This window comes from Dipodomys spectabilis, unplaced genomic scaffold (genome assembly GCF_019054845.1).
Source record: "Dipodomys spectabilis isolate Male_0828 unplaced genomic scaffold, ASM1905484v1 ptg000297l, whole genome shotgun sequence".
Lineage (NCBI taxonomy): Eukaryota > Metazoa > Chordata > Mammalia > Rodentia > Heteromyidae > Dipodomys > Dipodomys spectabilis.
This window is the reverse complement of record NW_024870974.1, coordinates 21,607,243-21,623,414: the sequence shown is the minus strand read 5'-3', so window position 1 is coordinate 21,623,414 and position 16,172 is coordinate 21,607,243. Positions and strand designations below refer to the sequence as shown.

Here is a 16,172-nt window from a genome sequence, read left to right as displayed (position 1 = left end):
TCTGCAGTTTATGTCACTATGCATTTGTGGAGTACACAATTCTTGAGTGTTTTGGGTGCACTAGGAATCATGCCTGATTTCTTTCCTCAGTTTTGACACTTGACACAGATCACAAAAACAGTGAGAAGTGTCCATGTTTAATAAGGCCTATCTACTGGTATATGGTGAAGGTTACTTGTTGGCAGAGGTGTCCTTCCAGCGGGAATCCTAACACATGAGCTGTGGGAGTTGAGTTCGGAGGCAGATCTCATGAGTGGTACTCTGCATGCGGCATGCACTTGTAATTCCAGCTACTTGGGAAGTATAGGTAGGGCTGTGGTCCAAGGGCCCGTCCAGGCCAGAGCAAGAAACCCTATCTGAAAATATAACTCACGGGAGGCGTGTGAGTTCAAACCCAGTACTGGCAAAAAGGACAAAACTCTTGAGAGTTCTCTTGCTTTAAGATAGCAGTTGACATCCATGCAAGTCTTCACCATAGCCCAACTTCATTGACACAGATCTCACTTTCAACACCAGAACTGAGAAAAAGGAGAGATGACTCAAAATCTAAATGAAAAATTGGTCTTAATTCTTTGAAGCGTAAAAGACGTAAAGTTTTTGTGTTTTTTTTTTTTTTTTGCCAGTCACTAGTGGTGATCGTCAGATAATAACTACAGGAGTAGTTATCATGACTTGTAAATCATGCAAGAACAGAAGTCATTATGTGGGAGACTGCAAGAATTGGAAGAAAGACTTACTGACTCTGAGCTGCAGAAAATGATTTCCCTGGAATCAGGGAAATGTTCATCCTATCTTTTACATTTTATATTTGTAGTTTATATATTGTATTCACTTAACACAAAACATGTGATATTATGTTCAGTATTAAAAGTCCATTTTCCCTCGAACTACTCTTCGATGCAAATGCACGAAGAACCAACATTTCAAATGTTCCCAAATATGTCTGCCTCCTGTTAGTGTGCTAGAGTTGGCTCATTTCACTTCCTCAATGTTTCATACCTGCCTGAAGATGGAATAGCAGGGGAACTATATATACGTTGGGAAGAAATTGAAATTGAGCTATGCCATTATGTTCTAAATATATAACAGATTGATTAGGTTTTCTTTACTGATACTACATCTCAAATCTTACCGATAGCTAAAATGAAAAAGCAAAAAAAAAAAAACCCAACCCCATAGATTCTAGAATGTAATAGATTCATGTTTTCACTATGGCGGTCCATGAGTTTTCAGCCGCTCTGAATTCATTGGTAGTGGCTGATCTGCAGGTGAGCCCTTCTCCTGTGTCTGCTCTGCGAGGAGGTCAGGTGAGGGGAAGAAGGGACCCTCAGCAGGGCTGGCCAAGGCGTTACTGCCCCACAGCCATGATGGCTAGTGGAAAACATTTCCAGGGGAAGGGTAGTTTAGACTGCTGAAGTTAAGACACTTCTGAAAGTGTAGCTTAAAATGCATGTAATTTTCTCTTTTGTAGAGAAAAGGAAAAAAATTCCAATGTTGATTGAAGGCCCTTTAAACAATGAATTCAGATGAGGGCAAGAAAGGATGCCGCCTCTTGGGGAGCCGGCCCAGCCCCACCAGCCGGAGGGGAAGCGCAGGAATTAGCGGTGTCTGCTTCTAGAGTTGAACCAAATGTTCAAGGCAAACTAAGACAGTGAAAATAGCTTTTATTAATCCTTAGGAAAATGTGTACACAGAATGCACTTGTCAGGCAAGGTTTTCATAAAGCTAAGGATGTTCCTCCTGAAGTCAGTGCTGAGTAGAGAAAGTCTCAGGGAGGTATTCAGTGTCTAGTTCAAAGCAAGAGCCTAGAGGTAGTGCTGGCAATATGTGCTGTTAGTATTAAGTCAGTACAAGTCCTGGTTCTCTGTGTTATTAAAATGTGTGGAAGTTGCGTGAGCAGTGGAGTCTGGATTCGCTGTGACATGCAGCAGCAGGGTTACTGCTGCTGTCAGAGGTCAGAGCTTGTGCTGCCTGTAGGCCAGTGAATGTCCCTGGGAGGGAGCCTGCAGGGGGCGTGGCCAAGGCTGGGGTCTGGGAGGGAAGTCAACATTGTATAGACTGTATTAAAGCAGTTCTGTGGGCTTAGAGTTAAATCATCTCTCAGTAGTAAGCATGCAAAGTTCTTGAACGGATTTAAAGTGGGAAAACAGCTCCACTGTAAGTTGGTTCAGGGACTCTTGATAGCCGCTATAACGAGGAACAAGCAGCATCTGCTCCTTCCCCCTCACCTGAGGTGGCTGGGGGTGGCCACAGACTGGAGATCTGCTTGTAAGGAAAAGTCATGAGAAATGTAAAGTGCACGGTATTGGTGTTAGCCATTAGAATCTCACAGTGATCCTTTAAGCCACTTCAATAACCCGTATGCAAAGAAGGCATTCTTTAGGAAAAAAACACTATTTGAGATTTGTCTTCCAGAGCAGTGTAAGCACAAGCAGTTCTGGGAATGGGATAACCACTCTGGTAAAAACTATACGAAACTTGAAGAAAATCACACATCATTTGGTCTTGAGAAACTATCAATGTATTCAAATGTCAGATATGCTGCAATATTGCCCAGTGATTCTTCCACATTTGCTTTTACAGCTGCCCAACAGAACACCTCTGAAAGTGAATCAGTCATTTTTGTGAACTGAATATAAAACTGCCCACTAGGTGGATGTGGGTCTCAGATACTCAAGTAGCTGATGGGTGCAAACACCATGCAGAGGCTTTACTGCACTTGCTCTGTACAGCAGCACACACATTTTATTATAAAATCACCACCTATCTCACTGGATTGACATAGAAGTAGAAAGCCCAGTAACTGAAGCCAGCAACTGATTTTTTCCAAATCAGTGTGGTTGCTTCACAGTACTTTGTTCTGTAAAAGAAACCCAAAGTACCTTCAACTATTAAAACTAATTTGTAATGACATCCATCTCAAATCTGATGTGTAACTTGCCACTCTTTTATTCTAAATACAAAGACTGTTTTCCCCCCTCATAAGAAAGACTAAAATAAATCTCCAAGAACAGGGTTGCAGGTCTGTTGGAAGCTGGGGCAGGTGGACAGGGTGTGGCACACTCCCTCTAGAGTCCGGACCTCTCCCGGGATGACTCGAGCTCAAGAGCAGCGCTCAGTCCTTGCGCACCCTCCGCTTGCGCAGCGACTTCACCGGTCCGTCCCCAGAGCCCGTGCTCTCGTCCGCTTCTTTCATCTGCAGAAAGCAATTTTGGAAACATTTAACAGTAAACAACATCCTTGGTGCTGTGTGGGCCTGATGAAGTGTCTGCAAGCACCGTGTACACCACGTCTCTAAAGGTGGCACTTAGTGTCACGTCAGTTAGTGAGGATGTGCTAAGCAGCGGCGGGTGGTCAGTGCAGTATTTATCTAAGGAATGAACTGCTGACTTGCTTTGTCCAGAGCATTTTTCAGAAATTTTTGTACACAATTCTGCCAGACAAATTAGAAGAGAGGAAAAGAAATGAAAATACCCAATTTACTGCTTTCTAGGTTTTCCTTTTCCTTTTCTCAGAATGTGATTGTACAGCACACAGACATCTGGAGCAGAGTATTTTATAATTTTATGAGTTATTTTCAGCTCAGGAGAGGCTAGAAGGTGGAAGTAAGTTACATGAAGTGTTTTGAGATGTGCAGGTAAGCCGGGATGCATGGGAGCATGTCTGAAGCAATGCCAGATGTCTGCTCCGGATGAAATTTTCTTACCCTACTCCTCTGTACTTGGACATTTCTACTGGACAGTAGGTCCCAAAGTCTCTCAAAACTCTTAAGTTAGTTGAGACTAGTCACCAGGGATATGTACTGAGCAAGTTCAGAACACAAGCCAACAGCACCGAGTACACTTAACACACCAGCAGGGCAGCACTGGCCCTACTGGGCCACAGCCATTCTGCAGGGCTGGAGACGCAGACCACACCGGCTCCTGGCTTCTGTGCGTGCGAGAAGGCTGTGCTCAGCCATACCCTGCCTGACTGGAGATGAAAAGGCCCTGTGGACACTTCCATCTTCTGTCAGATCAAAAAGGAGTGCGTTCATTGAAAGATTTGAAAGCACACTGGCAGGTGTTGCTCATCTACTCGGCGGATGGTATATTTCAAAAATGTTTCAAGACATGTATTTACAAAAGCCACAGAATTATCTTGTATCCATAAGGATTCTGTTTCAGATACCCAAATGGTCTGTGTACTGAACTCAGGGCCTTGCCTGGCTTTTTCACTCAAGGCTGGTGCTTTACCATGGATGCCACACCTCTACTTTTGGCTTTTTGTTGGTTTGTTGTAGATGCAACTCTTATGGACTTTTCTGCCTGGCTGGCTTCGAACAGCAACAATCAGATCTTAGCCTCCCAAGTAGTTAGGATTACAGGTGTAAGCCGCCGGTGTCCGGCTCTGTTCTTCCATGAAATGTGCTAATCACAGAGTCATAGTTCTGTACTGACTTGGCGTTACCCTTTGCGTTTCATAAATCGTAGGTGTTAACACAACACAATGCATTGTGTTTCTCTCTCCTGCTCTTATGTTTCAAAACAATACGAAAGCTCATGAAATTTGGAAGAAATATAGCAAAAATTTCTTCTCAAACTGGACGCTGTTTTGGTTGAGACAGCGTGCGTGTGTGTGTGTGTGTGTGTGTGTGTGTGTGTGTGTGTGTGTGAACTAAATCTAGAACTGAGTTTCTTTTCTGATAGAAGGGTGCTTACCTCATCCTCTGATCCAGACTTATTGGACTTATTCCCTTCTTCTTGCCCTTCTATGATTTCAATTTCTTCCTGACTCCTTTCCTCAGGTTCACCTTCCTCCTCTAGAATGTACATTTTATTAAAGGCAAAGACTTAGTGAATTAGAGTTTTGCTATTGAAAAATAGATACGATAAAATGTATTTGAATTCCAAAATTTAAAACCAGTTTCTTCCTTTCAAAGTTAAAAAAAATAAATTTCAAGATAAGTAACAAAGATCCTTTGTGTGGCAAGGAACAGCTTTCTAGAATTGTATATGAAAACCCAAGAAATGGTTGTCTTTCCTGTGCTTAGTAACTGTAATATAATTAATAGTAACTCTCCCTTCATGGTCAGTGATGGTTCATTTTTACCATGCCAACAGCCTGTGTTCACATGCTCGCACTGTGTGCACACTGTCTGGCGTTTTCTACCCGTGTTCCGCGTGCACGCTGTCTGGTGTTTTCTACCCGTGTTCCGCGTGCACGCTGTCTGGTGTTTTCTACCCGTGTTCCGCATGCACACTGTCTGGTGTTTTCTATGTGTGTACCGGGTGCGTGCTGTCTGGTGTTTTCTATGCATGTACCATGTGCATGCTGTCTGGTGTTTTCTATGTGTGTACCGGGTGCGTGCTGTCTGGTGTTTTCTATGCATGTACCATGTGCATGCTGTCTGGTGTTTTCTACCCGTGTACTGCGTGCACGCTGTCTGGTGTCCTCTGCTCACTGACTTATTTGGTTTCCACTCTGCACTTCAGCTCAGTCACCTCACCACAGAGCACAGGACGCCTGCCCAGGAGCTGTGGAACGCGGGGGAGGGAGGAGGGGGAAGTAGTGGGGGGAGGAACATGCTCATGTATTCCACATACACACATGCAGGATATGGTGGACACAGACCTTCTAGAACAAGTCTCTCGCCATACTCCAGTATTTCCTAGAGAGCACCTCATAATCCCTCCTAAGTTCATGGAAACAACATACTAATAAGCATTACAGGTTACAAAGAAAAGGTGCTGGGAACAAACTAAAAAAACTTACATATGTACATGTGTATGTGCAGGTACATGTATGTAAACATGTAGTTTTCTTTTTAGATAGTATTTTTTTGCTGGATTCCAGTGATTTATGCCTATAATCCTAGTTTCTCAGAAGGCTGATGTCTGGAGGATTGAGTTTGAGGCCAGCCAAATCTGTGAGACTCTACCTTTTGTTAACAAGTAAAAAACTAAGCTGGAGGTATGGGTCAAGTGGTATAATACCAACTCATGAGCAAGAAAGCCAAATGAGTGAGGTCTTGAGTTTCAAGCCCAGGTACCGGATTAAGAAGAGAAAGATGGTTTTTAAGTCACGCTGATATTGGCTGGTTTTATTTCTACCTAGATGTGTAAAAGGAGGTCTTGACAACTCAATTCTAACATTGTCAAGTAGTTCAGTGTAAGGGAGAAGGAATGTATATATACATATATGTATGAATACATATAATATATATGTATATGTATATATTCATATATATTCCAGCAGCATTTTCGGGAAACTATTCTACAGAAAAGACTACCAGATCCACAGCAACCATTTGAAGAAGATCTGATGTTGATTTCATTGCTGTGATCATCTGCCATCTACCTGCTTTTCATGTACACACTATCTACTTTTGTACCTCCTTTACGTTCTCAAAGGCATGCAAAGTCCCCTCACGAGGCCGTGGCCTGTGGGGTCTGTAACTGCTGGCCAACGATGAGGCGTGGGAGCAGGGCTACAACCTCCTCCCGAATGAGCGCCCTGTCCCTGGGGCTCAGCTGTACAAGCTGCAGACCGGCAAGCACACCGGCTGGTTATTTCAGGACAATACCCCACTTTTATGAGTGGGGTCGGAACCCCGAAGGTAAGTCGCCATCACAGACTGACCTTTTTCAGGAACTTCACCATCACTTTGCTTTTTTTCCTCCTCCAAGTCTGCGGGTTGCTCTGGGGCGGCCTTCTCTTCTTGTACTTCCTGCTCAAGAGCTCCCTTTGTCTGTGGCTTACAGAGATCCGTTTTCATAGACGCTGCAACTTCGTATTTTTTCTGTTGTAGTTAAACATAGGCTATTTTTACTCAAAGCAAAGCACCACTTAAAAACCTTTTTTGCAATAAATGGCATACACAGTAAATCATTATTAAGATTTAGGAAATTTAGCTCATTGCATTTAAGAGTGAGTTGCTCAATGCATAGAATGCCTAAACACAGGCAAACTGGAAACAAAAGGAAAAGTTGAGGGGCATTTGTGTTCTTTACCTTTACTTTCCTTGGCCAGCAGAACAAAGTAATCAGTGCGATTGGCAGCCCTGCTGTTACGAAGTAAATGAGCCAAAGCCACGGGCGCTCTTTAGCGGCCACCATCAGCTGTGTAAACACGCCAGGCTAGAGGGGGAGAAGCCAGCAAAGGTGTTACAAACCTGCATTGGGAAAGCCAACCACCAAAACATGCATTCTAGCTAGCCATTTTTGTTAGGAACTGGAAAACCTGTCAGTCAAAAACAAATCCTTCATTTTCACACTTCGTTAGGTTACATATTACAATAAGCATATAACTTAGTGAGATTTGAAGTAGGAACTGCGATACAACATAGACGGAAACTTTTACCACAAGACGAGTGACTTCATTCCTTACTTAAATCTCAGGGTAGATCTATTTACATGAGTATATTATCTAGTTCATTTAGAAGTACACAACTCTAATTCTATACTTTGAAAAAACTTATCACTAAAAACAGGACTCAGAATTACTGTGTCCTTTTTTCATATAAAGAAATTTCACTATAACCTTCAAAAAGAAAACTGTCTATATTACTGAAATAAAAGCCAGGGCCATTGGCCATCAAAAAGTGTCCTTTGACCTGTTCTTTTGATGGCTAGTAGAGTGCCTGAAGAACCAAATTTCTTCATGGGTAATTGGTTGTTAAAGACATCTCCAAGATGCATTATGTTGAAATACTTAGCTTAACCTTTTCTGTACAGTCTGTAAGATTTGGGGCTAAAATGAAATAGTATTTAATCAAGTTAGATTTAAAAACTTATTCGCATTTCTGTGAAAAGTTGTTAACGTGGTGTAGACATTACTGTATTCTAGTTGCCATTAAAGGGGTCATTTGTGTAACATAGCCAGGAGTGTGGCTGGCCTGTTACTACCCTACACAGTTATCATGCCCATACCTCATTAGCATTTGCTACTATTAGTTTTACTCCCCAGCCCTCTGTGGCCCAGTGATCTGCTGTTTCCTTTTCTGAACAGATGATAAAATTATCAAAGTAGATGTCAGGGGTCATCGACCAAAGCTCTAGGCCAAGAGCACGAAAAGAAGTCAGAAGAAATGGATGATCGTCTTCAAAATAATCGGGATTGGGAACTTTTTGAGGACTCCAGATTCCCTGAAAGAAACAATAATTGGAGACATTTATAATAAAACAATTATAAATGCTTCTTGAGAAACAGCTGCTGATGAATGACTTTAAATTCTGCAAAGGGAAAAAACAAAGTAAAATCCAGCATATATAAACATTTGAGTTGCACAAGTCACACTATGTTAGACTTTTTTTTTTTTAAGATTTAATGAAGTTGTTCAACGCTAGATGCTGTTCAAGTTGCCCAAGTCGGAAAGCTCCGCAGGCAGACATCCACCTGTGTCCAGACAGACTTGGCTTGAAGTCCGGTGCACCTCAGAATCCCTGCTCAACACACAGAGCTTCATCAGCTCCAAAGCCACTGCACTGCCAGTCAAGTCAGATCTCTTCAGCAAGCTCACGCTGCCATCAGACACTTCTACTGTGCCAGGTCCTGGGCCCAGTGGTGGTCCAGACAGACCTGGCTTCTGCCCTGTGGCATTTAAAGTCATGACATGAATATGGGACCCAAGAGATGAATACTCCGGAGACAGCAAGAACTGGGAGATGCAGATGCACATGTGATGTCAGAAAATGCCATTGGATAATCAGGAAGATGAAACTACAGGTCCAATGAACAGTATCAACAGTTTTAATATGGAAAAACCCGGATGGAATCAAAAGATGTCTGGCTAATATTTTTAAAATTCTGAATTGCAACAGCGCACACACACAAAAAAAACCTATGGGCACTACTGATGACCAAGCACTGAGACTCTTCTCGGTTAGCAGTCATTTTTTTACTTCTAAATGAGAACTTTATTCTAAGGGTGAGCTTGCTTGAGTACTGGGGAAGAATATAATACAGAGTAATCTATCTTGTGTTCTTAATTAGCCTACAAAATTATATGAAGAATGCTTTACTGTGTAAACATAGATTACTTGAGGTCAATTTCCTTCAACTTGATGAAGTTGCGTGTCAGACTTCTAACACAGTGTGAGGGATCGCTGGGTGTCTAGGAGCAGATAACCACAGGCAGGCGGGGTACCTGGTAGTCGGGGTTGCTGACCATCGGCGGCCTCCACACACCCTTGTACTTCGGGTTGTCAATCATGGGCGGCTTCCACTCACCGCATCCGATGTGACAGGCTGGGTTTGGCATCCGAGGCGCCTCCCACTCCCCGTCCAGGTCTTCATTCCTGAGCAAAGGACAACAACAAAGCAGGCGTCACCATCCAGGCTAGTGGGAAGAAGTGGGGAGAAACACCAGAGCCACGAGCCCGGGGAGGCAGCGCACCAGTCATCTGGCTTCACAGCATTCGGATTCGGGATGAATTTTGGTTCATCATCAAGCCAGCCTTCGGGCTTAACAGCACTTAAGTCTTCTATCTGCACGGGTTCATTTTCATCCCTGTAAAATATTATGTTCATTAATAGTCATCCCACAACCTGGTAGAATGTGCATGATGAAGTTCAGAAGGCAGAAGGAAGGAAGGACAGGACAAGACATGAGATAAGGGACAAGGCTCTGGTTAAGCACACTGATCTGAGTGAATTCTAGATTGCTTCTTACTACATTGAGGAAAAAAATAACAGCCACATATAATATTCATACATATACAATAAAGAGCAAACTAAACATTTAAGTATATTAGTATTTTAGATATGTGAATTTTCTCCACAGCACTGAAATTATAAAATATAAGCAACAGAAAAATTCAACAACATTAAAACAACAACAAAAAACCACTTAAAAAAAAAAAGCAAAAGGAGCCAGGTGCTGGTGGCTCAGGAGGCTGAGATCTGAGAATCAAAGTTCAAAGCCAGCAGGAAAGTGCATGAGACTCTTACTTCTAATTAACCAGTAGAAAACTGGAAGTGGTGGTGCTGTGGCTCAAAGTGGTTGAGCACTAGTCTTGAGCAAAAGGAGCTCAAGGACAGAGCCCAGGCTTGGAGTTCAAGCTCCACACTAGCAGCAGCAGCAGCAGCAGCAGCAGCAAAAAGGAAGGGAAGTGCAAAATCCGTTTTAGGAAAGCATTTCACATAACAGTGAAAAGTGAGTGGCTTGGCTGTGAAGAGGAGGCCTCACTGGGTGGAAATGTCACTGACGTGTTCCACGTCCTGCTAACCGCGCCCCGTCACGCCCTGCCACGGAGCCTCTGAGCTCTGCTCACCAGTCGTCAGGCTTGACCGCCGAGGGATCGGGGATTTTCGCCCTGTCGTCCCACTCGCTGGGCTTTTTGTCGTTGGGGTCATCGATCTCTCTGGGAGGGTTAACTGGAGGAACCACATCTTCTAGTAGGCTTCCTTTGTTTACTACCTTTTGGTCAATTAATATTTCAAATGTGTCGTCTGGGCTCAACACTAAAGAACAATTTAAATGTTTTATAGTCATTATGGTAAGACATTTTAAAGAGAATATTCTAATGAATAAAATGACTTACATTTAAATATCTCTATCCCAAATAAAACTAGACCCACCAATGCACTGCATCAAAGTGTGCTGAAATAACTAGAAATAATACTTTCTAAAATGAAGAAAAAGGTTTTTAAACTGTATTTTTTCTAACCTAATGTTAACTCGGTTTGATACTCAGGATCACTGTTTTGTTCCTTTATAGTTACAGAAGGAACCTAACAACTGTCTTTGAAAAAGGTTTTTACCCAATCTCAAACTTAAAAAATTTCAAGTACAACAGGAAGAGCTCACTTCCCACCCCCCACTCCCGCCCGCCGCCGCCACTTGAGGGCAAGCACTTGACCTTTTACACATCACCCCTGAACATGTTCGTGAACCTTTCCTCCAAACAAGGGCATTTCCTCTAGAAAGCCACTTCCTGCACTGGAATGGAATGGCCACACTGTTATCACTCACATACTCTAACATGATATGTCTTCTGGATCATTTGACACAGTCAGCTTCACACCTGCTAGCATGCTTGTTTCCAAGGAAATTCCAAAATTCCTCAAGCCAAAATTTTCATAAGTAATGATGAAAGAACTTTTCCCTCTTGTGGATAAAATTTAGGTCTTTGGCAAGAATGATGGTAGGAATAACTGTGTAACATTCACATGCACATGTTACATGCACATTTGTAATCGCAGCACTTGGGAAGATGAGGTAGGAAGACCTCAAGTTCAAGGCCAGCCTAGAACACACATGTAGGCCCCCAGACTGGATTACATAGAAAGCCAAAAAGAACAAGGAAAACAGAAGACGTGGATGCAGCCAGCAGACATCCAGAGGGTCCAGACAACCAGAGATGCAGCTGCGTACTTTCAGAAGAACCAGTTCTAATGGAGTTCCAATCTACAGAGGTTTTCAGTCACGTAAGACCAAACTCTGCTACCCAACTCTTTAATTTCTACACAAACACAACACAGACCCACACCCACTTTTTCTTCCTCCACCATTTCCTCATCTTTTTAGCTAAGATTATAAAAGCTACTTGGCAGCAACCAAAGCAAGATTGAAGTATAGCTAAGCATAAGATACAAACAAAACAACAAAAAACTGGGTCTTCCAATTCAAAAAAAGCAATTTCTGAAGCAAGTCTCAAACAGAAGTTGCAACTGAAATTTTTTGTTCAAATTACAGTTAAAACCAAAAAAGCACATTGCAGATATGCACATGTTAAAAACGGACTCTTGGGCAAATTCCAGCCGTAGCCAGAGGGCGAGCTGGAGACCCACCCGGGCCACACACTGGTACTCTGTCTCAAAAGCAATTCCCCCAAGAACCCTACAGGATAGTGTCTTTTAAAACAGCACCACAGATTTAAAAATGGCATTCAATGACTCAAACACAAAGATCAATGTTTTGGAGTGTATTAAAAGAAGAAAATGTTTAAGAGTCAGACTTGCAATTCAATTCCAGCCTACTAGTCCTTCTCGCTCTAGTGCTACTTCATGCCTCCCATATGGTGGGGCATATCGAATGATCATGAACACTATTTTCTTGCTTTCTAGTCCCTTCCTAACTGCTTGCATATTTTTGCCCAGAGGCAAAAATGAATACAATTGTTCTTCCCCACTGGAACACAGCAAGTTGAAGATCTCTTAGGCTAAATGCTGAGGCCAGACGTGTTGCACGTTTCACTGTGCTTGGTTTTGGGCTTTTAGAATATTTTCATGGACTTCATTGGTTGAACACCTTTAATCTGGAAATGTGAAACACTCCAAAATCCAAACAGGACATGCATTTGAGATTCTGCACATTCAGGTAAAGGTTACTCACTGGTCTAAGCCTGTTTCCTGTTGCTAAACATATTCACATTTATCATTTCTGCCTTGTACAGAAACTCCCCCTATATAACACTGAGATTGCCTCAAGTCAGTTTATCTTCATCCATAGTTGTCTTCTTTTTTCTGAGTTTTCTTTGGATAAATTGCTGAAAGTGGAATTTTGGTTTCAAAGGAATAAAATTCTTATGGCTAGTATACTACCAGATTATCATCAAACTGGACACTGACTTGACATAAAATAATAATACCACAAGATTTCTGCCATCGCAGAATCTGAAAGAAAACTCAAATATCTAGTCTGTGATGGAGTTGAAACTTGAGAAAGGAAACTGTGTAGAGCCATTGCTCCTGTCCTGCTCAAGTTCTGAAACGCTATGGTTTTAAGTAATTCGCTGCACGTACATACTTAGGAACTGAGAAACACTCCTCATGTGGTACTCTTCTCTCCTCGACAGCTATGTTAGACGCCCACTTACTTAAGTCAAGCTACGCATGTTCACATGCGGTTGGCTCAATGATTCTCTTCAGTGTCAGTCAAGTGGCACCAGCACCACAAGGCAGGCCTCACAGCCATCACTCCTGCAGATAGTGGAGCTCGACCTTCTTTTCCTGGCACTGAGGACCCTCCTCTCCTGAGCCGCTTCACTTTCGGGTTCCCTGCCTTTCTGGCATCAGTGTCACGGGGCTAACGTGTCCTGTCCCCTCCTCCTCCTCCATTCCATCTCTGCTCAGGGACAAGCGCAGCATAGTCTTCACTAGTCTCCCCACAGTCTGCAAGCTGGACACCACATTGCCTTTGACCTCTGACCTGCCTCACCCAGCACGGCACCCTCTGTGGTGCTGCCCTGCGTGCAGCCGTTTACCCACAAGACAAGCCTGGCACGAGTGCAGGCTTCTGTCCCCACAGCACTTGCCACGAGTATATCTGTAGTCAGCACGTTTTCACATCACCAGTGAATTAAAAGGATATACCAAGGGTATACAGATGAGTCTTCCTGTCTGTAAAGAACTCTTTAAGATCTACATCTGGAGGTTTGGCATGTTTTTCTTCAAAAACTCCAGTTTTGGGGTGTTTATGTCTGAAGATAAAATGAAGTTTATAATCTTCTCCACATTTATCTGGTCCAAACATAATGGTATAGGATGTTTTATCATAAAAATTTTCCTTCAAAAAGAGATGAATGTTGGAATTAGTCTAGAATTAGAGAACTTAATGATTTCTTTATTCTGTCCCCTGGGTAAAGCTTACTATTGTACCATACGCTAACAACACAAACAACATGGGATATGAGTAAATGACAAATGACAAAAGGATATGGGTATGTGACAAATTTTGCTTGAAAATCGTTATTTTTGAAGATATACCAACCACTTCCTGAGAATATGATGTTAAACAACATCATGAAGTAGCTTTAATTACTTGATGTAAATCTGCGTTAGTATTTCATGGAGACTCAATCATTAGAAGATAGTATATTTATAACCTTAAAACAAAAAGGATTATCCTCTACTGTTGTACAGGAAGGCATTAAAAAATGACCAATCTAAGCAGAAAATGGAAGATCCACCCCAAATGTATCCAGCCTGACATGCTGGTGAAGAAGTCTGGGATATAGATACTGGGTCTCTGTGTTAGGCTGCTGCATAAACTTGCTGTGTGAGGCCCGGAGTGCATGCTTCTTTACCTTCTCTGAGTCTCCATGTTATTACCTTTGAAGGGTAGAGACAGCAGTGCCTAATTTACAAGCTTTCTCTGAGGATTAGTTGGATAAGTCAGCCTTGCCAAATCAGTCACTGAACTTTTGCCACCAGCTCTGTCATTTTTACCTTTAATCACCAAAAACAAGGGCTTCAACATATCCTACAAGTGAGCCAACCAAAAGAGCCTTTAATCCGCAGCAACTGCACAGGCATCTCAAGGATGACCCTTTTAGTTCATTCCTGCTATGTGCACAGTTCCTATTATACCCCTTCTCTACTGTGGGAGAATGTGGTAAGAAATTCCCCACACTTTAGGCGTTCTTTTTTTTTTCCTTGCCCATCCTGGGGCTTGGACTTTGAGTCTAGATACTGTCCTGGGGCTTCTTTTTCTCAAGGCCAGCACAATACCACAGCCCAACTTCTGACTTTTTCTGAGCAGTTTATTGGAGATAAGACTCTCAAAGACTTCCCTGCATGGGCTGACTTCCAACCTCAATCCTCAGATCACAGCCTCCTGAGTAAGTAGGATTACAGGTGTGAGCCACTGGTGCCCAGTGGTAGATTCTTTTTTTTTTTTTTTTGGTCAGTCGTGAGGCTTGAACTCTGGGCCTGGGCGCTGTTCCTTAGCTCTTCAGCGCAAGGTGAGCGCTCTACCACTTGAGCTACAGCGCCACTTCCGGTTTTCTGATGGTTTATTGGAGATAGGAGTCTCACGGTCTCTCCTGCCCGGGCTGGCTTTGAACTGTGATCCTCAGATCTCAGCCTCCTGAGTAGCTAGGATTACAGGCATGAGCCACCAGCGCCCAGCAGTGGATAGATTCTTAAGCTACTTCAACATGAAAAGTTTCAATTAGCTATTTTCTGCACATTATTGGTCTTGAGTTGGTCTACCTTTTAACTTAGTTTTCTGCCTACTTAAGTTCTACTGCTTTGCTGTGTTACCTTGCTTTCCTAAACAAACATAATTCTTACTTTACAAAGTGCTGTAAATTGACCTTTCCACAGCATTAATATGCACCACATTAGCATGTGTTTATAGTTGTGGCCAAGTTTTATCTTCTAAAATGGATGCATTCATGTGGCAGCTTCATATGGAACTCAAAGACAAACTGTAAAAACTACATAAACTAACAGAAAAAAACATTCAAGGTTCCTAAAGTTGAAAGTGAAGTTTTCAATTGTAACAATTATTCCTTAAAAATACTTACTAACTTTATTAAGGTTTTCTGAAGTATTAAAAGATCATACCAGAATCAAATCGTCAGTGTCTGCTAGTAGTTTAATGTATGCACCTCCACAATCAATACCTTCTTGAAAATTCACTTCATATCTACATGAAGGAAAAAGAACCATACTGCTGATAAATAAAAATTACTAATTGCTCTTTAAAATCTAATGTAGCACTCACAACTCATTTAGACAGAAATGTTTTATATCACTCTATAGTAGTTCATATGTACAAAGCACACCTATAGGAAATTAACAAAAATGCTTTTTTACTATGTCATCTCAAGGCATACATATAAAGTATTATAAATAAGATGATTAGTAGTTCAATTATATAATTCATTTAGTGATTCATTTAAGTAATAATTTTTTCTAACTGTTGAGGATAAAATAACTTTAGATAAAACAAGAGTAAATTTCAAATTCTCAGCAGGCATATATTACCCATATTCCTTATAAATTCAAAACCACAAACCAAAAAACCTACAACAGGGTTCAAAGAAATTGCTCATGATTTTTGATATTCTGAGCTTACTACTGAGTTATGTTCAATACACCTAAGTTATGTTCAATAAGTTATATACTTCATTAAATACCTCTAGCAAAGAGATTTCATATTGTCTGTCAAGAATATGGGAGTATTTGGTATCTAACAAGCTCAGATATATGTGAAATTATAGTTCTTTAACAGTAAAAAACCACTGAGTGTCTTCTCATGGATTTATAGCACTACAATTCTTAGCAAAATTTTTCTATTTTCTAGTTTTGTTAAGACAACAAGCAAGAAATATAGTCTTGCTAAGATGACTTATAAATTTATAACAAACAATTCAGTGCGGAAAAAACCCAGAATTGTTGATTTTGTTTAATGAAATAAAACAAAAAGATGAAAATTGAAGAAATAATAAAAAATGATCATT

General features: G+C 41.7%; 1 protein-coding gene across 1 annotated transcript in view; it reads right to left on the bottom strand.

Moving 5' to 3' along the window:
* Nucleotides 1-2,835: 2,835 nt before the first annotated feature.
* Nucleotides 2,836-16,172, bottom strand: part of Clgn (calmegin) — a 30,070-nt gene continuing 16,733 nt past the window's right edge. Inside the window, exons 6-15 of the mRNA XM_042701797.1 lie at nt 15,274-15,355; nt 13,297-13,489; nt 10,254-10,443; nt 9,377-9,490; nt 9,128-9,278; nt 7,911-8,126; nt 6,993-7,118; nt 6,622-6,781; nt 4,701-4,801; nt 2,836-3,196 (exon numbers count right to left, since the gene is read on the bottom strand). Coding sequence (XP_042557731.1) covers nt 3,116-3,196; nt 4,701-4,801; nt 6,622-6,781; nt 6,993-7,118; nt 7,911-8,126; nt 9,128-9,278; nt 9,377-9,490; nt 10,254-10,443; nt 13,297-13,489; nt 15,274-15,355 — 1,414 coding nt within the window. The 3' untranslated portion in view covers nt 2,836-3,115. The remainder of the gene's footprint in view (nt 3,197-4,700; nt 4,802-6,621; nt 6,782-6,992; nt 7,119-7,910; nt 8,127-9,127; nt 9,279-9,376; nt 9,491-10,253; nt 10,444-13,296; nt 13,490-15,273; nt 15,356-16,172) is intronic.